General features: G+C 37.9%; 1 protein-coding gene across 3 annotated transcripts in view; it reads left to right on the plus strand.

Moving 5' to 3' along the window:
* Positions 1-24,487, plus strand: part of pcsk7 (proprotein convertase subtilisin/kexin type 7) — a 29,594-nt gene that overhangs the window by 113 nt on the left and 4,994 nt on the right. For 2 of the 3 annotated variants that reach the window (XM_004916072.4, XM_004916071.4), the window contains exons 2-11: positions 510-988; positions 9,885-10,019; positions 10,429-10,594; positions 13,372-13,462; positions 13,603-13,657; positions 15,408-15,546; positions 16,847-16,947; positions 18,325-18,492; positions 18,588-18,695; positions 19,502-19,604. In XM_004916072.4, coding sequence (XP_004916129.1) covers positions 557-988; positions 9,885-10,019; positions 10,429-10,594; positions 13,372-13,462; positions 13,603-13,657; positions 15,408-15,546; positions 16,847-16,947; positions 18,325-18,492; positions 18,588-18,695; positions 19,502-19,604 — 1,498 coding nt within the window. In that variant the 5' untranslated portion in view covers positions 510-556. Of the gene's footprint in view, positions 1-5; positions 95-509; positions 989-9,884; positions 10,020-10,428; positions 10,595-13,371; positions 13,463-13,602; positions 13,658-15,407; positions 15,547-16,846; positions 16,948-18,324; positions 18,493-18,587; positions 18,696-19,501; positions 19,605-24,487 lie in introns of those variants that run through there. The other variant, XM_002932907.5, reaches the window with a different exon arrangement.

Here is a 24,487-nt window from a genome sequence, read left to right on the forward strand (position 1 = left end):
CATGGGGCAGATACTGTATTATTTGCGAAGAGAAATGCCAAAATGATGAGTTGAGTTTAACCCAACGGAGAATGGGCCACTTTATCAGTATCGGGTAAATCCTATTTTCTTCTATTACAGTACTAAGTTTCCTGCATGTGTTTCTAAGAGAGTTTAGAATGGCAAGTTAGTTATAAGCGAGGAAGGAATGCTTGGAGGGGAATGGGAGAGGTGCTGTTGGGAACACCCAGGAGTCTATAGGCTTATTTATTAATAGTTACTATATTTTGAAATCGGTTTGCAGTGACACTTACTGCTTTACAGGTTTAACTATACACATAAGTCTCTCTCCTGGACTGTATTGCCTGCAGCTTTGTTTGTTTGTTTGTTTTCTAAATATCACAATTAGCTTTTAAAGGACAGAATGGTAATTATCTTTTTAAGCTAAAAATTTCCCTTCAGAAAAATATTAACTATTACATATATATGCAGAAGGGGTCCTATTGATAATGTTATACTGTTTTTATCAGGTCCTAATGCACTTGCTGGACTGCCCTTCGGGGAATGGGCCATCAGAATGTATCCCTTTCCTGTCTCCTCCTTGTGCCTTTGCTGTTATATCACTTTCGTTGTCTTCCACTCTCCCCCAACACATGCTGCCTGCTCTCTGCACAACATGGAGGATGTCAGCTCTGGAGATGAGCTGACCTGGGCTGTGCATCTGGACTCATCAGGTTCCAGTGGACAAAAGGAGAAAATGGATGCCTTTGCAGAGCAACTTTCCAGATCCACAGGACTACAGAACCGAGGTGTTATAGGGGAGCTAAAGGACCATTACCTATTTGCCTACAGGGGAAGTATTCAATGCCAAGAGGATGCTCGAAGGAAAGCCCATGAACTTTTTACACAGCATGAAGGTGTGAGGTGGTATTCAGAGCAAAAACTACTGAAGAGATCTAAAAGGAGTTTGCACTTTAATGACCCCAAATATCCACAGCAGTGGCACTTGGTAAGTGGATTTTAATTCTGCTATATTTATAGCTGTTTTGTTATTGCTATGCCATTCCATTTCTTGCGTGGAACATCATCTCTAGTTAATGTTCTTGTGGATTTTAAATGTGTTTTTGAAAGGTGTGGATCAGTAGGTGTGCTAACACTTTCTGTTAAATGGAAACATTTTTTTCCATACATTTAAAGGAAACTATCTATGTAAGATCATAAAATCCAACACGCTGCAGCACAGAATACCGAATTCAGTGTGCTGCAGTGTGTTGGACTTTATAGTCAGATATCAACAAGCGTTGATATAGGTAAGCATTACCAATTCATATTGAGATTGATATTATCTGTGTAAGACCAATACTATTTCTATAAGTGCATTGCACCTAGACATTGTACATTGTGACAGGGAAGTTAGTTTCCCTGTTATCTTGACTCCAGCTTTGAATAACATATAGTATTTTATGGTTTCAGTTCCTGTGACCTATGAAATTGAATTCTGAAATCTTTAACATACATTTTTTTTGATAAATGCCTTTAAAGATATTGCTGTTTGCCTTCCTATTTTAAGTTAAAACACTGGTGTGGGAGAGAGGATGGACTTTTGTATGCTTTCAGGTTTGTTTTTCACTCTGCGTTGCAGTGCTGGGGCAATAGGGTTGATTCCAGCCAGGGCACTGTCAGCAGTTTCCTCTTGCACTCCAAAAACATACAGGCAAGTTCAAGATCTTGATTATACAGAATATATTAAGTGTGAATGTGATAGGTACCTTAGATTGTACCTTAGATTGTAAGATCCTCTGGGGCAGGGACTTATGTGTATAATGTATTATCTCGTAATGCACTTTAGAATATATTGACGTTGTAGGTCAACCAGTAAACATCATAAGAAATGCTGATTTGTAACAACTTTGTTGACAGATATGGAAACTTAAACTGGAATTTGGTCAGTGCAGCAATTACTGTTCATTGATTAGCTTCAGCTAAAGCACATATTTACATTTTGCTAGATATGTTTGTTAACTGAAATGCCTTAACAGTGTTAAAAAAAAAAAAAAGTGGCAGGTGGAAAAAAAATATAGCTGGTGGGGAAAAAATAATAAATAACTAGAAAAGTAAGTTTGAGAACAAACTTCATGTTGGGTTGAAAAACATGAAGTCACTGAATGGGCTCCGCCCACTTTCTCTAACCTTGGGCCACAGTTATATAGTAAAAACCACTATGCAAAGTTTGGGGACCCCGGTTTTAATAGTGTCTGAATGGCAGCAATTTAAATTTCCCCACTGAAAGCCAAGGAGTGACATCTGATTGGCGGTTGGTGGCTGCACCCCCTTTTTCTAACCTGGAACTGCAGTTACCCAGTGACTAACTCTGCAAAGTTTCGTGACCCTAGGATTAATAGTTAAGGAATGGCAGCAGTTAAAATTTAAACCAATAAAAGTCAATAGGTGAATTGTGATTGGTGGTTGTGACCCCGCCCCCTTTTTTTAACCTTGAGTCGAAGTCACCCAGTGACAAACAGTGGGCACTCTGGCATAAATTGTGTGAGAATGACAGCATTTTAAATTTAAACCAATAAAATTCAATGGATGAAATCTGATGAAACCCTGGAATTAATATTTAAATAATGGCATCAGTTAAAATATAAACCAATGAAATCTATTGGGTGGAAACGGATTGGCTGTTGGTGGCTCCATGCACTTGTTCTAACCCTGAATATGTAGTCAGCCAGTGCAAAGTTTGGGAACCCTGGCATCAAACCAATAAAAATCAATAGGTGAAATGTGATTGGCTGTTGGTGGCTCCGCCCGCTTTTCAAAACAAAAACTGCAGTCCCCTAGTGACCAAGTGTAAAAAGTTTAGGGACCCTGGTGTTATTACTGTGAGAATGGCAGTAGGTTGAATTTCAATAGATAAAATCTGATTGGCTGTTCACAGCTCCGCCCACTTTTGGGCATCCAGCAATCATCATATTTTCATTCAGGCTGACCCCATGACTATGTGATTCAAGTTTGTGGAGTGTAGCCTCAAAGCTGTAAGATTGGCAGCAGTTTCAATTTCCCCATTAAAGTCAATAGGTGAAACTTGATTGGCTGTTGTTGGCCCTTCCCACTTTGGGGTCATCCAACAAATGTCGCTGTTTCATTCGGGGTGACCCCATGATTATGTTATTCAAGTTTGGGGGCTGTAGCTTCAAAGCTGTAAGAGTGGCAGCAGTTTGAAAATCTTCCCTGTCAAAGTCAATGGGAAAATTGGGGGGTTCGGAGCGGCGCCACAAAAAGACGGGGGCGGGATCACTTAGAAAAGCACAAGCAACCTGCTCCGCTATAGGGTGAAGATGTGTGGGGAGTTTGGGTATTGTACCCCTAAAACTGTAGGAGGAGTAGCGTTTAGAAAATGGGGGGCGCTAAGAAGAAGAAGAAGCGGAAGAATAAGCCAAAGTGGAAGAACAGTCTGTGCGGTTTTCAACCCAACACAATAACTATTAAAGCACTAATAATGTTTAACAAATTGATATTGGAAATTATGTTTTGAATTATGTTTTCTTTTATGAGGCAAAAAAATATTTTTGGAGTTGACATGTCCTTTATGAAAATATATGAATGTAAATTTTTCAAAAAAAGTATTATATGAACTCCAAAAATATAGATAAATTAGGTAAATTTTGTTGCATGTTGAAATTTCATATTGCAAAACAACCCATATGATAAAAAGGGCCCATTGACTTCAATGTATCTTTTTGGGGGGAAACAAATGTTTTGCAAAACATTCACTTGAGCCAGTATAGTCCTCCACACCCGTGGAGATTATTCATACTGGCTCCCATTCACTCAAGCCAGTATAGTCCTCCACGACCATGGAGATTATTCATACTGGCTTATCACTCACTCACACATTCACACACTAAGGGTAGGGGGATCCTATCTGTATGTTTTTGGAGTGTGGGAGGAAACCGGAGGAAACCCACGCAGCCACGGGGAGAACATACACTTAAACTCCTTACAGACGGTGCCCTGGCCAGGATTGAACTCGTGACCAGTGCTTCTGTAAGGCAGCAGTGCTACTCACTGCGCCACCGTGCTGCCCAGTTAACTGACTGCCCATATAGTTCTCTTGTCTTTTTGAGCTCATGATGTCATCAGTGCAGCTTTCAGATAGGGCTACTTGTTCTATGGAGCAATACTGGGGCTGACAGTATCCTAAAATGCAGCCTTTTCTCCTAGTATCATATCCCCCCTTCCTTTAACTGTATAATGTCAAATATACAATTGGTTTACAATGCGTTTTACTGTTTTAATGAGGGCTGGGCAAGTCCTTTCCCTCACCCACAAGAAACAGTCATAACTGTAAGTGACAAACAGAACTGTGCAGTAGCAGCAGCCCAAGTGTGTGCTTAGTGGCGCTGCCCCAAACTGTAAGGTTATACTGTGCCCCAATATCAGCAGTTGTCTCATTCCCAGCACTTTTATTTCCACGCAGCTTCTACTGTGTAACAGTCTCCATTAAAGCACTAGCTGTTGGATACTATGGTACGGCCCTCCCCCTGCCAGCAACAACTCCCTTCAACCTTATATTATACATTGGGGGGGAAAAAACATGATGATTCCTGTCCCAATGCATCTTGCCCTTTGCAAGATGCCCCCTAAGACCTGATAGTGCCAGACATGATGGGTCTCATCAAAGGCTATTATAATGTGAAAGTTATTTGATCAAATATCCTTGGGTGGTCAGACTGATGTTAGAGAGGTTTCAGCCTTTTCCAGATCTCTATAATAACTAAAAACACTGAGACTGTTTGCCAGTGATATGAAGGTGGAGGGGACAATGAAATCTCTTTAATTGTCACCTTGTGCTGAGTTAAGATGGGCAACATATGTTCTGTTCACATGAGCAGGTGGAAAGGGGCTGCATCTGGGCAAACTGATGGGCTGTAGTTACGATTAAACTAAATAAGAGGAGTTTGTTCTGTTTGCCTCTTTTTTTTTTTTTTTATTTGTCCACAACCAGCAGATGTGTTTCCTGCGACAAGCAAATATTTCATTCTGCGCTTATCTGCACTCTTGCACTTTTTTTGACAACTTTTCTACCCCCTACAGATCTGGCAAATTACTTTTCTTCTTGAAGTCATTGGCCCATCTAGTCATTGGCTGGTCAATGTATGTTAAATACTTATCATACCCTGGACATCTGTGTACAATATAAAATAAATGAAAGGATGCCACATATGTAAAAAAATCACTGTTTGCCCAGTAGCAGTAACCCATAGCAACCACTAAGATGTTTGCTTTTAAATAGGTGACCAGCAAATTCTAAATTCTGATTGGTTGCTATGGGTGATTGCTCCTGGGCAAACTTAGTCACTTTTTTTTACATAGCCCCCAGTGTTCTGTCTATTAAAGGAACAGTAACGCCAAAAAATGAAAGTGTATAAAAGTAACTAAAATATAATGTGCTGCACTGGTAAAAGTTGTGTGTTTACTTCAGAAAGTCTACTATAATTTATATAAATAAGCTGCTATGTAGCCATGGAGGCAGCCATTCAAAGGAGAAAAGGCACAGGCACATAGCAGATAACAGTCAAACACTATTGTATTCTACAGAACTTATCTGTTATCTGCTATGTAACCTGTGCCTTTTCTCCTTTTTTCCAGCTTGAATGGCTGCCCCCGTGGCTACACAGCAGCTTATTTATATAAATTATAGTAGTGTTACACACCAGTTTTACCAGTGCAGGGCAACAGTGCATTATATATTTATTACTTTAAAGCTCTTTCATTTTTTGGAGTTACTGTTCCTTTAATGCTCTAAATCAAAATCATCCTCAGCTTTTAATCCATGCTGCGTGGTGCATTTGCTCTGAAGCATTACCTTGCAAACACTACTAATCTTTGTGGCATAGCAAGTTCTTAGTTGATTTATTGTAGAGGATTAAATAAGAAAATCAGGGACTCTAGTGCAATACTGTAGTAGGTAGAACGGTAGTTTTTAAGGGAATCTGGCATGGGAAAACACACAGATTTCAATGCAGGATTCTGCAGGAGAAGCTCTATTAACTGATGCTTTTTGAAATGCATATTAAGCATGTTGAACTGGCCAGTGGGTTAGTGTGTAACCAGATAAACACTTCTGTGGACTTTACCAGTTGTTATTCATAAAGCATGGCCATCAAACTGGGGAGAGAAAGAGACATATTAGGATCCATATTTTCTTTTCTGAAGCCAGAACTTAGAAGCAGATTCAAAAAGCAATGCGGCCTAGTTCTTCTTTGTAATGGCTGCTACATTGCTATTTGATACAAGTCTCTCTAGTTAGAAAGTATTTGCTGACCCTTTGTCTCCACTGTACTTTGAGGACAATGTTTCTGGCTGTTGGGTTTGACATCTAGAAACAGACATTACTTTTCATGGATTGTTACTAATGCACTTTAAAACACATTGTAGTGGGCACCCAGCAAGCTACAGTACAGGAGTATACATCTCTATTCAATAGATGCAATTAGAGACTAAGTTCCTGGGGCATCATTCATGGGCGTGGCCTAATGTCTGTCTGTGCAAAGATATAACATAAATATGTCTTGTAGATTGTAAGCTCTTTTGGGAAGGGCTCTCTTCACCTCTTGTATCGGTTTTTGATTGCTTTATATGTTACCCTGTATGTCCAATGTATGAAACCCACTTATTGTACAGCACTGTGGAATATGTTGGCGCTTTATAAATGCCAGTTTGGGGACCCTGGTTTTAATAGTGTCTGAATGGCAGCAACTTAAATTTCCCCACTGAAAATCAACAAGTGACATCTGATTGGCGGTTGGTGGCTCCACCCCCTTTTTCTAACCTGGAACTGCAGTTACCCAGTGACTAACTCTGCAAAGTTTTGTGACCCTAGGATTAATAGTTAAAGAATGGCAGCAGTTAAAATTTAAACCAATAAAAATCAATAGGTGAATTGTGATTGGTGGTTGGTGGCTCCGCCCACTTTTTCTAACCTTGAGTCGAAGTCACCCAGTGACAAACAGTGAGTACCCTGGCATAAATAGTGTGAGAATGACAGAATTTTAAATTTAAACCAATAAAATTCAATGGATAAAATCCGATTGGCTGTTAGTGGCCCAACCCACTTTTCCTGTTTTTGAACTGCAGTCCCCCAGTGACCAACTTTGCAAATTTTGGGGACTCAGGCATAAAAATTGTGAGACAGATAGCATTGTACATGTCACCATTGAAAGTAAATAGGTGAAATGTTATTGGCTGTTTATTGGCTCCGCCCACTTTTTTCTAATTTGGAATGGCAAATACCTAGTGACTAACTCTGGAACCTTTAGCAACCCTGGAATTAATATTTAAATAATGGCATCAGTTTAAATATAAACCAATTAAATCTAATGGGATTTGCTGTTGGTGGCTCCTCCCACGTGTTCTTACCCTGAATATGTAGTCATTTAGTCACTGACTGTGCAAAGTTTGGGAACCCTGACATAAACAGTGTGAAAAAAGCAGAATTTTAAATTTAAACAAAAAAAAATCAATAGGTGAAGTCTGATTGGCTGTTGGTGGCTCCACCCACTTTTTAAAACCTTAAAAATGCAGTCCCCTAGTGACCCTGGTGTTAATACTGTGAGAATGGCAGCAGATTGAATTTTCCCATTGAAAATCAATAGTTAAAATCCGATTGGCTGTTGGTGGCCCCACCCACTTTTTCTAACTCTAAACCTCAGTTACTTGGTGACTAGCTCTGCAAAGTTTGGGGACCTTAGTTTTAATATTTAAAGAATGGCAGCAGTTTAAATTTAAACATATGAAGTCTATAGGGGAAATCTGATTGGTTGTTGTTGGTCCCTCCATGTTTTCTAAACTTGGAACATAGTCACCTAGTGACAAACTGTGCAAAGTTTGGGGACCCTGACATTAAACATGTGAGAATGGCAACAGTTAAAATTTCCCCACTGAAAACAATGAAAGAAATGTGATTGGCTTTTGGCGGCCCCGCCCACTTTTTCTAACCTTGACTTACGTAGTCACCCAGTGACTGACTGTGCACAGTTTGGGAACCCTGGCATCAAACCAATAAAATTCAATAGGTGAAATCTGATTGGCTGTTGGTGGCTAAAACTGCAGTCCCCTAGTGATCAACTGAAAAGTTTGGGGACCCTGGTGTTAATTCTGTGAGAATGGCAGCAGGTTGAATTTCCCCAATTAAAGTCAATAGGTAAACTCTGATTGGCTGTTGGTGGCTCTGCCCACTTTTTCTTACCTTGAACCACAGTTACCTGGTGCCAAACTCTGCAAAGTTTGGGGACCCCGGTGTTATTACTGTGAGACTGGCAGCAGGTTGGATTTCCACCAAGTCAATAGGTAAAATCTGATTGGCTGTTCACAGTTCCACCCACTTTTGGGCATCCAACAATCATCATATTTTCATTCAGGCTTGAATGCGTAGTCACCCAGTGTCTGACTATGCAAAGTTTGGGAATTCTGGGCATCAAACCAATAAAAATCAATAGTTGAAATTTGATTGGCTGTTGGTGGCTCCGCCCACTTTTCAAAACTAAAACTGCAATCCCCTAGTGACCAAGTGTAAAAAGTTTGGGGACCCTGGTGTTATTACTGTGAGAATGGCAGCAGGTTGAATTTCCTTCAAATCAATAGGTAAAATCTGATTGGCTGTTCACAGCTCCACCCACTTTTAGGCATCCAGCAATCATCATATTTTCATTCAGGCTGACCCCATGACTGTGTGATTCAAGTTTGGGGAGTGTAGCCTCAAAGCTGTAAGATTGGCAGCAGTTTCAATTTCCCCATTAAAGTCAACAGGTGAAATTTGATTGGCTGTTGTTGACCCCTCTCACTTTGGGGTCATCCAATATATGTCGCTGTTTCGGGGTGACCCCATGATTATGTTATTCAAGTTTGGGGGGTGTAGCTTCAAAGCTGTAAGTGTGGCAGCAGTTTAAAAATCTTCCCTGTCAAAGTCAATGGGAAAATTGGGGGGTTCAGAAGGGCGCCACAAAAAGACGGGGGGCGGGATCACTTAGAAAAGCACAAGCAACCTTCTCCGCTATAGGGTGAAGATGTGTGGAGAGTTTGGGTGTTGTACCCCTAAAACTGTAGGAGGAGTAGCGTTTAGAAAATGGGGGGCGCTAAGAATAAGAAAAAGCGGAAGAATAAGCTGAAGTCGAAGAACAGTCTGTTGGGGTTTTCAACCCAACATAATTACATGCCTGTCTACTTTTGTACACTCACAGCACACATGCACACTAAACACAATTTGACACAAGTGTGCACACACATGCACATCTTTACTTTTATTTTTTTTTACTGTATAAAGTTTTTATTACCCAGACTGACTGAATTGTGATTGAAAGCTTTAACAAATTTATTTTTTTTATATTATTTCGGTGATTTTGTATTTTTGGACATTTTATTGTGAGTTTTTTTTAGACATTTTATTCTGTTTCTGTTTTTTATTTATTAGTTTAATTGCGTGTTAGTGATTTTATTGTATTCTGCATTGTTCGTTATTACTTATCTTTACCAATAAAAAAAATTTGGGTTTACTATTTTAATTTTGGGCCTCTTAATGGCATTTGTTTGGGAAATTCTGTGCACACTAGGTATCCGAATTCAGAAGACTCCTGATTAAAATAAAAAGCAGTGCTTTGTAGCATGGAGTAGAAAGAAAGCTTTCTTTTTGGTCTTTACATGCTGCATGTATATTGTATCATGCAAATATTTCTAAAAGGTATACCCAGGTAGCATTGAGTTTTGTCCATGCTGTAGCATTTCTTCTCCTTATCCTGTGTGCAAGGATGTTCTGTTTTTCCACATAAATTATAATTGTTAGGTTTACAGAAAATACTCATGTTATTTTACTATACTTTTTAACTTGTATTTCTTTTTCTCTTTAGCACAATGCTCGAAATCCTGGAATGGACATTAATGTTACCGGGGTGTGGGAAAGGAATGTGACTGGTCGTGGGGTCACTGTGGTGGTTGTGGATGATGGAGTCCAACACACTATCCAAGACATCCAGCCAAATTATGTGGGTACCTTATGCACCTAGCACAAAGTTGTGGGTACAAGCCATTGTTTGGCTTGTAGTTCATTAGAAGTTGGATCTAGTGGTGGTAGTTGGTTTAATGGTAAAAAGAAGTGATGAGCCAGTCTGTCAAGTTTTGCTTTGCTGCAAACTTTGCCAAACGCATTGTTAATTGGCATCTTTTCGTGGCTACTGCATAACTTTTTTTGTGGCTATTGAAGTGTATGGGGATTTTTTCCCAGCAAAACCTGGTGAAAAATTTTGCTACTAAGAAGGATTAGGTAAAAAAATTACTTTGTGAAAAGTACCTAAAAATGTTGTGTGACTGAGAGTAAGAGGTAAGTAAGTATAAATAATCACAATGGGAGAGCTAAGAATTAAAAAAAATAAATAAAAAAATTCTCTCTTTCAGAGCCCTGAGGGTAGCTATGATTTGAACTCTAATGACCCAGACCCAATGCCTCACCCTGATGGTGGCAGTGACAACCGTCATGGGACTCGCTGTGCTGGGGAAATTGCTGCAGTTCCCAATAACAGTTTTTGTGCAGTTGGTGTGGCCTTTGGCAGCCGGATTGCAGGTATGTGAGTTCATAATAAACCAGTAGGGGGTGCTCCTAGACTTTTACTTTTTACTTATTCGTAGTTACTTGCACGTGTAAGCATGTATTCACATGTTCATTCTTATTACTTGCGCATGTAATAAATAAATTCAGCAGACCAGCTCTCATAATAGTATAATTAATAGTATTCTCATGACTATGTTAGTTAAATGTATTAACATCTCTTAAGGCTGCTGGTTTAAGTAGAAGGAGCTGTGAATTAAGCTGCTTTAACAAATATACCTAGAATCTGAAGTAGGGATTCACCGAACGCAGTTTTTTGGGTTCGCCCAAACCCCCAAATCCATTGTAAGGGATTCAGCCGAATACCGAAACGAATCCTAATTAGCATATGCCAATTAGGATTCAGAAGGGTTACATTTTTCACTTCCGTGTTCATGCGGCAACATTTAACCCTTCCAAATCCTAATTAGCATATGCTAATTAGGATTCCGATTTGGTTCTGCCAGGACCGTGGATTCGACCGAATCCGATTCCTGCCCGAATACCAAGCCAAATCCTGGATTTGGTTCATCCCTAATTTGAAGTAGGACAAAACTGGTTTGAAAAGATGGAAATAGGCTTGACCAGCAAATACAATTCCCAGTGCATAAAATTTGTAAAATGTAAATGTTGTTCTGTTATATATAACACTGAAGACATTCTTAAAAAAACATATACAGTATGCATACTTAATGATAATAGTATAGGTTTTTTTTTATTGCTGTGCTTTACACCAAGCACTTACAGCACATTTATTGTTTTATATGCCACTGGTACCCAACCTCGTACCCTGCTGAACTCTTTAAACTTTTCCTTGCTCTGTTTATCCAAGGCTATTGCATCCTTATATCCCCTGAACTGGTCACTGGTTTTCTATGCATCTTATGTCCAAACATACACTTATGTGACCAACTGATTTATGCACATCCATTTTCTGACACGTGCTCACACACCTTGATTTGATAGTGTAGTACAGTTCATGCTGCCCTCATTTGTATTTAAATGGTCTCCTCAGGTAACTGCAGGACTTTCTCTTTCACTGTGGTTCACGTCTCATTGCTGCTCATGCCATAATGACTCATGTACACTTGCCAACGTGGCCGCAGCTTTAAAGATTTATTGGGTAGACCATCCTTCCAGCCATTGCTTTCATGGGGTGGGGTTAATGCACAATATTCATTCCCACTTTAATTACTGGTAGGACTTGATTCATAGAGCAACTCTGATCGAACCAGTCCAACAGGTTATTATATTATCAATGAGGAGTTGCATTCAGATGAGCTTCTGTTCAACTATTTGTATTAGAATCTTTTTATTATTTTGCATAAAAGCAAATTACATCAAAAGTCAGGTTATTAACAGCTGCTTTTGTTAGAGCATCACTCTTTTCCTCATGCCAACCATTTTATTTTGACCATTGAAGATATACAAGCAAAGAGGATCAATCCAAAAACAGATTAAACCTCAAAATTGTCTTTATTTATCACAAGTTTTGGTTGGTTTCAGCTTCAAAGTTCTGTTTTAAGCATTTTAAGCCACTTTGCACACTGAACTCACACTTATAAATGAGCCCTACAGTGCTAGGAGTAACATTTAAATTAATTTTAAAAAGTCCTTATTTTAGAATTTTTTCAAACCTGGTAATCTTTTTCGGTACCACAGGACTGATAATGTATCCTACGTAACCCTGTATTATGTAAACAACAAGTATTTCTATCACAACCATTGTGTCATGGTGATAAAGTATCTGATGCATGCTGCTTGAGTACTGAGGCATCATCTTATTTTAAAGAAAGCCTAGAGACTGACGTGTCTGTTTTTATCCTTTGCAAACTTGATTTCCTGAGATATTTGCACTATGAATCCAAGGCCACATGTGGATATTTAGTGATAGTGACACCTTTTATGATTTTTTTTGAGAGCAGTAATAGCTATAATAACTATTAATCACTATCACTGACATAAACTCATCAGATTAGTAAAATATATTGCTGTAAAAAAAAAGCTCTCCACTTCCTCATACAGAGAATGATTCTGTTTTCTGTAGGGGAGCAAGTTCTACTATTAAATACTTGCTGATGTTTTTTCTGCTAGCCTCTTTTATCGTGCTCCCCCAACTCCCCTCTGCTCTGTGCATTTAACTCATTCCCCCAATGTGATGATTTATTCTACTCCAGCACTGGGGGATGAATGGTTAATCTTGCAAGCAGTCCTAACACAGATCACTATGTTAGTATAGAAAAGGAAAGCAGGCAAGTGCCATGCATAAATAATCGGGTAAGGGGGAATGGGTTAAAAGAACCATTTGGGGCTATGACAGATGAGGAGATTAGTCTCCCACATCAAAAACCGTAGGCGACTGATCACCTTCAAATGCCTTCAAATGAAATGTGTTTTACACACATAAACTGGCTGGCATTCATCTAAATTTACCCTGATCATTAAGGACACTTATTTGATGCTTTGCCTAACTTCATACTTCCTTCCTAACTTCATACTTCCTTCAAACATCCTTCCTATCAATCGATACTCTTGCACTTTCACAATCTATTAGTATCTCTGATGTCTACTTCTATCTATAATACTCCATGGCTCCTTTTTATTTTCTGTTTTATACTCTGATATCTTGCTCCATCTTTGCCTTTTCTGTAAGCTAAGATTTTATCATCAGGCTTCAAACATTTATGCATTGTGCATTTGTTTTACTGACATGTAGTTTTTTTTTTTGTTTTTTTTTTGTTTTTTCTTTTTAGGAATCCGTGTCCTGGATGGACCTCTTACAGACAGCATGGAAGCTATTGCATTCAACAAGCACTATCAGATCAATGATATCTATAGCTGCAGGTGACTAAGAACCCTCTTTGTGGTGTAGGCATCTTTACTCGTGTGTTTACATAGTGTGGTTTGTGTGTGGTGTGCATTTTTGTATGCTTTGTGATCTTTATGTAAGCTTTCCAAGATTTCCACAGTCTGGTTTTTTGCAGCTGGGGTCCTGATGATGATGGTAAAACAGTAGATGGCCCTCATCAGCTTGGAAAGGTAAGATTCATGTCAGCTTTGTTCTCAAATAATACTGTTGCAGTCCTACTGTATATGAACATTTCAGAATAACATCATTTTAAAGGATGCAGGGGAAAGGGAATTAATACAGAAAAAGTGTATATAATTCCTTTGTCGCTACCTTAAAGTAACATTTATTGGTATTTTACTACTACAAAGTAACATTTATGGGCATATTTATTATGCTGTGTAAAAAACGGCGAGAAAATCCGCCACACATCGCCAGGCTTCACCGTGTAAAAACGACGTAAAATCAGCGTAATTTTTTTACACATTTTCTTTTAACCGGAACTTATGGAAAATAATGGCATAATATCCGGCGTTCAGACAGCGATCTTTTCCATTTATTTTACACAGCTTTTTACTCCGTATTTTCAGCGAATTAGTTTTACACAGCATAATAAATACGCCCCTTATTGACATCCTTTTTAAGAATTCACCCCACTTTCATAACATAATTACTTCTGCTGGTTATTTATGCAATTATTTCGCTCACTAACATTTTTGTAAAAGGTATGAAACATTTAGAAAAAATAGCTTTTTTCTTGTGCCTTACTCAAGCTTCACTGTGTCTGCTGTGACAGACTATTATTCATATCCCTAGGAAATACAGGTATGGGACCTGTTTTCCAAAATGCTTGGGACCTGGGGTTTTTTGGATAAAGGGGTCTTTCTGTAATGTAGACCCCCATACTGTAAGTTTACTTAAGAATCATTTAAACATGGAATAAACCCAATAAGATTGATTTGCCTCCAATAAGGATTAATTATATATTGCTGGGATCAAGTGTAAGGTACTGTTTTATTATTACAGAGAAAATAAAATTGTTTTAAAATTTTGGATTATTTATTACATTTTTCATGGACATGTATTGAAACTTCTTATCAGTCAGTGCCCCACTGGCCACCTATACCATCTGGGCCCACTTAAAGCCGCAGGACCTGCTTCATGTGTAGTTTATGTAGTTATACCCCTGATTATCACATTTTTACAGACAACTGCCATAGAAGGATTTTGTCTTAATCAACCCCTTTTTATGTTAGATACAGAGAGAAGATAGCTATTGAAAACGTAGTAGAAAGACACGGTTAAGTCACGGTTAAGATCAGAAATATCAAAATATCATAAATATAGAGCATGGGGAATAATAAAGTCAATAGATTAATAATCATTCCTATAAAGCAATATAACGTGTAAATGAATAATAGAATAGAATCAATAGAATAAATATTCATCCATCAAAAATAAATGAAGGTTCTTAAGGGGCCAAGTGAGTAAGAGAAGGAGAATGAATTCTTAGTGATTAAGTGGTTGTTTTAACCTTACTATTAAACTTTTAATAACCAGCATGGCAGGTATTTAAAGATTTCAAAGAGGCTGGTTACTGATAATTTTTTTGTGGGGTGTTTGCATGTCCTTTAAGTGATGCTGTGTTCTCAAATGTATGTCAAACCCAGTAAATCAGATTGCTAGCTCCCTGTTTATTATACAAAATAATCATCCTTCAGCCACTATGAGCTATATTTCATTTTGTAAAACAGCCAGTGATTAATTGAATGAAAAAAATTTGGGGGGTTGAAAAACTGTAAGTTATCTTTTAGAACTGATGCTTTAACTGTACTCTTAATTTAGTATAGTAAAAAAAATTGCTGCATTGCATATATTGGGCCAGACAAATTTCAGTGCCCTATACTATCATTAATCTTATTCTATTTTCTTTTTTGTCAGGCCGCACTGCAGCATGGAGTAATTGCTGGACGTAAGGGATTTGGGAGTATTTTTGTGGTTGCTAGTGGTAATGGAGGCCAGTTTAGCGATAACTGTAACTACGACGGATACGCTAACTCCATCTACACTGTTACCATAGGTATCTATGCAGAATGCATCTCCATACAGCCTATATAATAGGCACTTCTCTGTCCAACACATTCATAGTTTAGCCAAGGAGTTTTGGCACTTAAAGCAAGGGTGGCAATTTGTGCACCCTGACGTACTTTCATACCACTTCCGGTTAATGGTTAAAGACCAATGTACACAGCAAAAGAGAGGAAAGACTAGCAGTTGTTATTGATAATTCATTTAATTTTGACAATAAACCTGCAATACGTTTCTGCATTTGCACATTCCCTTTTTGCTAAATGGTTGTACCCGAAGCAAGGTGCCTCGCTGCCTACCTCTAAGCTCTGATCCTGAGCAAACTTTTCAAAACAAGATATGAGCTGCCAGTGTTGTAAAACTGGACAATAATGGAGAATAAATTGTTTAATATTACCTTTTGCTTTTAAATAAACGGTAAATTAGGGAGACATATCTTATTGATTTAAAAGAAACACTTGCTTACATACAGGAAGATTAGGAGATGTGAACTGACTTTACTGACAGAATAAGGTTTGATCTTTATAAAGATACATGGTAGAAACAGCTTCTGAAAAATCAGATTCGGTTGTATTTTACATGGAATACTATATTTCCTCAAATGTCTGATTCCTAAATGTATTTGTTTCTTAGTTTGTAGCAATTTCTATCTAAAATATCTTTTTGCTTGCCTCCTTATTAAAACTACACCTAAACTATGTTTTATTGAATGGTCCCATCTAAAGTAACTAGAACCTGTAGGAGCAGGTAATGGCAGGCTGCATGTGTGGGCAGTGGAGATACTGCGACATCACTACTGAAATCCTCAGTGTGTCATCTGACTTTTTTACTTGACTCTGAGTTCATGAGGGAGCTACTACAGAATCTAGATAGTTTTTTTTCCTCTGGTTGAACCCCTTGTGCCTCTGGTTTTCCAGCATCATACATCTTCCTCCAGCAAGTGGAGTCCAAAGATGGTGAAGCCTGGGACCATTTTATGCAACAGAAAAAACACCTGATAACCCTGCCATTAGAAAACTCTCTCATCTTTTATTTGCTCAAATATTCCATTCACTGAATTTCATAAAATGATGTAATTATTTTCTAGTTTGCATTCCATTGAATTATCCTTAGACAAGTACACATCACCATTAAGAAATATGGTATCTGTGTGATATGGCGCTTATTAAATAGCACAATATGGTATCTGTATGATATGGAACCTATTAAATAGTACAATGCATGTACCTTTGTGAGGCTAACCGGTTACATGTCTTTATCATTTCTTTTTTTATCCCCTCTGCTTAATGTAGGTGCAGTTAATGAAGCGGGTAAAATGCCATTTTATGCAGAGGAGTGTGCATCAATGTTAGCAGTGACCTTTAGTAGTGGTGACAAATTGATGAGGAGTATTGTAAGTAATATGTTTATCTTCTCCCTTTTTACTGCTGCCAAAATTGTGTCAACTCCTGCAAAATTATTGTACTTGTCAAAACTTGTTACTATGCTCTTGGTGCTGTGTGTGGTTATTCTGTGCTGCTGTCCTATTCACTCTAACATTTGCTTTAATGATTCACTTCAATACATTCTGTTGGACGTTTTATGCTGATATATGCAGATAAAATTTGAAGTGTAATAATTCCTTGTCTCAGATGTGTGAATGGTACAATCTATCTGTGTCACATTTTTAGTGTCTGAAAATATGCAGGTAGGCAATATATAAGGTAGAACTTTTAGGCTTCCTGTCACATTGTATTTTTACTACTGGGGAATGCATCCCATGAAGCTAATAAAAGGCTTGAAATGTTAAGTTTTGTAGATTCACTAGGCATGATAAAATCGGATTATAAATTATACTGTGCATTTATGAGTTCTGTCACTTGGCCTTGGTTAAAACATTGCAATTAGAACATATGTATATGTACTGAAATCATCCTTTAACATTATCAGTTTGAGGAAATGTGCTTTTATAACAGACAATGCCACTTCTTATTATAATTTTACAACTGAAAAAAGCAGTGTTCAAATTCTCTGGATTGAATTAATATGAAAGTTTATCTGGAATAAACAAGTGCTTTGTGCTATGTCAAAACACAATTTCATTTATTATTAAGGTTGACACCACACAGCACAATTTGGATTATTTATTTTTTTGCATAATTCTAAGCAACTTTCCAATATCAATTTATTAAAAATGATCAGTGCTTTAAAAGTTATTTGTAAATGTAATTTCTATAGAATGCAGCATTTGCTGAACTCCTGGTAGTTACTTTTTAAACAATGTTGCAAGTGCCAGGCTCCTCCAGCAAGACAGGTCTGTAAAATCTGATGGTGTTTGTTACATTGTTTCAAATGCCAGAGCCACCAGGGCAGAGAATATAAAAAACAAACAGACACTGCTTTTAATAGCAATTATATTGACACATAACTAAAAAAAAATTACAAATATGTAATGAATGTATATTGCAAAGTTGCTTAGAATTAAGTTTTCTTTTATTAGGCAAAACATTATTTTTGGGGTTGACGTCCTTTAAGTACATAGATGTCTTCTGACTTGGAGGAACCACCTAGTACGTTGTGGTTTTTTTTGGTTTTTTTTTTTTTTATCGGTTCCCATATAGACCAATACTATCCTCATTGTCTAGTGCACCTTTTCTATTCTTTCATCTGTATCTTTAGTTACTGATCTCTTTGTTAATTTGCTGTATTTGTCTTTTACATCCCAATGTCCAAATAGTTTTAGAAAGGACTGCATTCTATGTTTTTGTCTTTACTGGCTCCATTATCTTAGGTGACATCTGACTGGAATCTGCAGAAAGGGACAGGATGCACTGAAGGTCACACAGGGACTTCTGCAGCTGCACCTATTGCAGCCGGGATGATCGCTCTAATGTTGCAGGTCCGTCCATGTCTGACGTGGAGGGATATCCAGCATATCATTGTGTTCACAGCTACCAAGGTATGTGAAATACATCCCATTTCAACTGTCGCTTTGATTTTTGCTGGTTCATATTTTTGTGTTTTTAGTATCAACATTTCTCTTCACTCCTGTAGTATGAAGATCGTCAGGCAGCCTGGGAAACTAATGGAGCTGGTTTTAGCCATAGTCATCAGCATGGATTTGGACTGTTAAACGCCTGGCGTCTCACCAATGCAGCTAAGGTGACTTAATTATTATTGCCCTTGACAAAGTCTGATTCCATAAAGGCACTTAGGTAAAGTGCATGCTACGTACCTTTCAAAATGTGAGACAAATGCAAATACGATTTTCCATTATACCGTTTACTGTGTATCATATAGCCACTGAAATATGCCTTCCTCGTTCAGATCTTTCTAGCTCTACCTAACAAATAAATACCTCACAACCATACCTTATTTCACCTGTTAGTGGGACAGCTGGAGCCTCTCTAACATTTCTTTTTTTTAACCATTGAGTTTTATTAAGAAACAGATTACAGACATAGTTTCCAGTCAGAACATCAAAGGAGAGATCATATGGTACAAAGCATATATCAAACTTTTTGTGACATAACATGTGCTTTGGTGGATCTCGCTATAACATTACATACCCTGTAATTCTGAGTTCCACTGTTTTTGTGCTTTATAAATCTACAATTAACTACTCTCTCTAACATTTCTACAGGAGTCTAAACCACCACTCGCATAATAGCCCAGACAAAAATTTTGTTTCCACTTTTTTTTTTCCAAAGTTTTAAATTTACAACAGTTTTATCAAAATGTCAATTTAGAGCGTAATACATAAAAACTAACCTACGTTCCATTCATTCCTACTGGATTTTTAGAAGGGTATTTATTAATTGGTGAACTCATGTTTGAATAACATGTATATAGGTTAACTGATACAGGATAACTCAGCTGTTGACCATTTCAATCGTCTTTTTTTTTTTTGAGAATGAAAGACAAATAGAATAAAATATAGGCAATGACTGGTTTCTCTTTACTTTCAGGTATGGGAGTCAGTACCCTATTTAGCGTCATATATTAGCCCTGTGTTTAAAGAGCGCAAACAGATTCCTCTAATGCCTAATACACTTGAAGTATACTGGAATGGTAAGTCTTGCTGCATTCTTAAGTGCAAACTATGCCATTCTGGAACACAAATCAAAAGCTTCTTCATATTTGAGAGAAAGGAGTAATATTAAGGGAATGTTTGATGTGGTGTGACACATATATATCGTTTCTTAAGTTTGTTTTGTTTCCTATTTTGCATTATTCAAGCAATGGTAGAGTGAATGAGAGACAGGACTATCTGCCTAGTTATTTCTACATTGTATGTTATCTTTGGCATCTGCTAAGAATATTTCTGATGCATTATGTTTTTGTTGCTTGTAGCTGTACCAGAAAATATTTTAACAGGTTTATTTATAGAGGCTTTAATTCTCAGGAACTATTTATTATTTGTACTTAACAATGTATCTCCTTAGTACAAGCTTGTATAGATGTGCTCTGAACAGTACCGGAATCCATGGGAAAACTGCATGACACAATTCACACATTTATACTGGGTTCAGTTCCATGGTATTGTGAGCTTTAGGCAAATTCATTCCAGACCAAAACCTGTTCTTTTCAAAGTATATTTTAATAATCCAGCATTGTGGCAGCTCTGCTTTTGGATACTCAGACTTCTAAAACATTTAGGGTAGATGTGACCCAGCAAGTTGTTTTAACACAGTGCAATCCTGGTTTCATATGCACAAACTGTCTGTGTTGCTTTTATTGTCTGTCATTTCAGGGAACTGATGTTATGCTGTCAGTTAACAATAATTTTGGTGCTGCATCTGTGTTTTCTTAATCCCTTCCTAGTGTTATGTGTGAATCTGCTGAGTAAACAATATTATGTCATAGCAGTACTTAGTTCAGACACAGACTGAAAACAGTGTTTTTTCATTGGACAGTTGGTTAAAGAAGAAAGAAAAGGCTAAATTACTGGGGATGCCAAATGGTAGGCACCCCCCAGTGATTGTAATCGCTTTCTTGAAACCTCTGGCTGGTGCTCCTGGAGAAAACTGCACCGGCTGGGGTGTATGCAAGATAGTGGTATCAGGCAAGCGATTACAATCAGGGTGCCTACCATTTGGCATCCCCTAGTAATTTAGCCTTGGCCTGTGCTCCTCTTCCTTCTGTCTTCTTTCCAGGAGGGTTTTAGGCCTTCTTTACAATATGCTGATGACTAGGGGAAAAAAAAACATAAAACCTTGATTTTTTTTTTTTTTGTAAAGGCAGTCAGAAGCAACTTCATCAGGGAACTTAAAAAACCACTATGGTAACTATTTCTGTCAGTCAGTGCCATTGTGTCCAGTAGGAAGTGGGGCTTCTAGCACGAGCCACTCCACTGCTCAAAATAAAATGAATTAAATGGAGGGCTGTGGTACCCATTCACATAAATGTGAGGCTTCAGATATATGGCTAGTGGATACAGGGAGTAGCCCTTTGCACTGTACAAGTTAAACTTATAGCTAGGTACTAAGCATAAGGATGTTTTGCTGTCAGATCTGCTTTGTTTAATGCAGACAGAAGAAAATGAAATTAAAACTCATACACACTTACAGTGCTTTTTTTAACTTCTTGATAAATTGATGAAGTATGGACCTTTACATTTAAAAGTAGCATAGAGCTAGAGAAGCTCTCTAATGGCAAAATGTTTTGTTTCAAATTATAATTATTTCTTTGCAGAACTGCACATTTGACAGGTTGTGGTTCAGAATAAGGTGCTATAAAACTGAGTGTTTTCCCTGCTACTGTCACTCCATAGCAAGCGGCAAGCCTGGCACATCAAGCTTCCCTGGGCACCTGCCAAGATACACACAGGATTTCTGCCTCTGCCCTTTTAAGGAAATGTTTACCGCTTCTGACTTGGCTAGCAAAAAATGTGGAGAGATGAGAGCCCTAAGGCTGCTGTGAGAGGGGGAGGAATCAGGGGGTGGCTGATATACAGAGACTGCAATGGGAATGAAGAAGTTGTTAGAGTGATGCAAGAAGTAGTCATCACATACTAGTGTGAGAATTAAGGGTAACATATGTTACAGCTGAAAGTGTTGTGTAGATTTGCGCAATTTAAAGGGATGCGTCTTTCAACATGTACCCTTTTGTTGGAATTATTTTTACTAATTAGTGTTGAATAAATCATTTTCGTTCCTCTCTTATCTTGAAAAAGATATAACAATTTTTTCTACTTGCATTGAAGAATACATTTATTTATCTAGGGAGTACCCCCATCTTGTGGCTCCTTTTTTTGTGGTTACTTGCCCACTTAACCCGTTATTGGTATTTGAAATGATTATCAGTGGGTGCTAATGAGGTGCAGATTCTTCTTTAGTTTCTTAAACTTAATTAAACAAGTAGCTTTTGGCAAAGAGCCCAGAAAGTTAACAAGCTACAGCTGCACTTACATGCAACTGTAACTAATAAGCTAATCAGGTGTCTTGGGGGAACTGAGACTTGCAGATTATAGGACAATTTCATCTGCATTAGCAAAAAGGTAATAACACATAAAGCGACCCCAAAACCCCCGGAAATGTGTTCAAACTTTAAATAACCTGCCAAATTTAGTAAAATGGGAGTGGTATTTAGGGGTGTAGACAAAAATGTTGCCGCTTTACACACAGCATTTATCGAATTACACCTGCATCTGCCATAGGCATAGTGTTTTTGGAGAAAATTAAATTCTTTTGGAAGCCTGAGAATGTATACGTATAATACAATAATCTTTGTGTTATGTGTGGTCCATTACAATTATAAACTTGAGTTGGGGATGGATAAAGAAAGCTGATGTATTACAGTAATTAGACTATGTACTGCTGCCCTGCACTGGTAAACATTATGTGCTTGCTTCATAAAGACTGTTATAGTTTATATAAATACCCTGCTGTGTAGTCACTGCCGAAGCCATTCAAAAGGAGAAAAGGCACATGTTGCATAGCAGATAACAGCTAAACTCTATAGAATACATGGCAATGACAATCTACACAGCTCATCTGTTTTATGCTATGCAACCTGTACCTTCTCTGGCTTGAATGGCTGCCCCCATGGCCACACAGCAGCTTTTATAAATATATATATATATATATATATATATATATATATATATATATATATATATAATGTATGGATGTATATCTTTATTTATAAAGCGCTACTTATGTACGCAGCACTGTACAGTAGAGTATAAACTATAGTAGTGTTCATGAAGCAAACACACCAGTTTTACCAGTGCAGGGCAACAGTACATTATATTAACTTTAAAATGATTCCATTTTTGGTCTTACTGTTCCTATAAGAGAGATCATGGATTAGAGAATGACAGGAGAATTAGAGAGCCCTGCTTATAGAAGGACTGATGTAATGAATGACTAGCCATGATGGTAGGAGTCTATTCTTTGCTTGGAAGAGAGACACAGTTGTATCATAGCACTTGACACTTACAACTCATGAGGCCTAGGCTGAAAGATTTCTTTAGCTGCATCTTTGTATCTGTTTGTATTCCTTTGGTTTTTTATGTATTTTCTCACCTCTGAAATGGCAGTATAGAAGAGTGCTTATGCACCAAGGCTGCAACTGAAGGTAATTGAGGTGATGTTAAAGCTTAAGAGCAGAAAAAGGCAAAGACGGGGGGGGCAAGGAATGGGGACTTCAACTGAAAGTCAGAATGAATTGTGAATAGGAACATAGAGAACAGAAGACTAAGAAGTTTGTACTACGGATCATTCTATACACAACATGAGCATTTAGGTTGGTGGCAGGACTGCTATTTTGGAGGATATTGGCAGGATGCCCATGTGTCCTTTGTTCTGTTTTTGGTTAGTTGTAAGGAAAGAAAAGATATGTGAGGAACACTCACTGGGTTTATTTAAATATACAGTGTAGTTCTGCTGTTTTTTAACTTTTTTTATATTGTGGAGAAACATATGAGTGTGGTTTGGTCTTTTATCTTTAGAAAGAGCTCTCTGTACATGACTGGTGCATTGCTCTATTAGTGAAGATTATTTTATTTTAAAAAATACATACACATCCTTATTGATTTTTTTGTCTAGGGGTGATTTGGGCCATGATGGTGATAGCGGCATGGCAAGGGGCCATGTATATATATGTTCTACACAGACTCACATTCCCTTACACATTCCATGCTGCTATTATAACTATGGAGTGCTGAGGAATTGTAGGATTTCTGCTGTTCTTCTTCTTCCGTTACTATAACATAAGCACTAGGCTATACCTTAGCCCACACCAATTTATCTCTCATTGCTTGCCTTGGGTAACTGTTAATCAATTATCTTTGCTAGCCCCTGGCTGTTTGTATACAGTACTGTAGTGAATAACCTTTGATTCTGAGCTGTCATGTGGTTAGCTTTATTCCCTGCATTTCTGCATTCATCTGAAATAATGCATGCTTGATAAACTTTCCAGCCATGTAATGTGTTATTAGATAGTATTCAAGAAGGGAGGGGCACTGCAAAAAGCCTTATGTTCAGTTCAGGTGCCGGCAAACAGTTGTTCTAACACAGCACAACATACAGCCCTGGGCTGGAATAAAGTTTGGAGGGGGGGGTCCTTATCCTTTAATAGCAAAACAAGTGGCATCCCTAGCTCTCAGAGCCTATGTATAGCTGCACAGGCTACCCAAGTTGTATGTCTTTCCCATTTCTGCTTCATAGGACTAATGATTAGAAACATGCACAAGAGTCTGTGCAGCAAACATAATTCTGCTTTGTTAGGCTCAGTAGCTTCTCTAGCTTCTGTCCTGCAGTTTACAGCCTCTGTTAAGCTCTTTTATGGAAAGTATCCCTACTGTGTAAAACCTCTGTAATGAAAGGAAATAATGCTCATCTGCAGGACTTAATGCTACACCTTGGCCGGCATAAGTCTGCCCTTGAGGAAAGATATTTTTATATATTATTTTTCATAGCTCTCTAAACATCTGCTTAGAGGAAGGAAGT

Source organism: Xenopus tropicalis, chromosome 7 (assembly GCF_000004195.4).
Source record: "Xenopus tropicalis strain Nigerian chromosome 7, UCB_Xtro_10.0, whole genome shotgun sequence".
In the NCBI taxonomy this organism is placed as follows: domain Eukaryota; kingdom Metazoa; phylum Chordata; class Amphibia; order Anura; family Pipidae; genus Xenopus; species Xenopus tropicalis.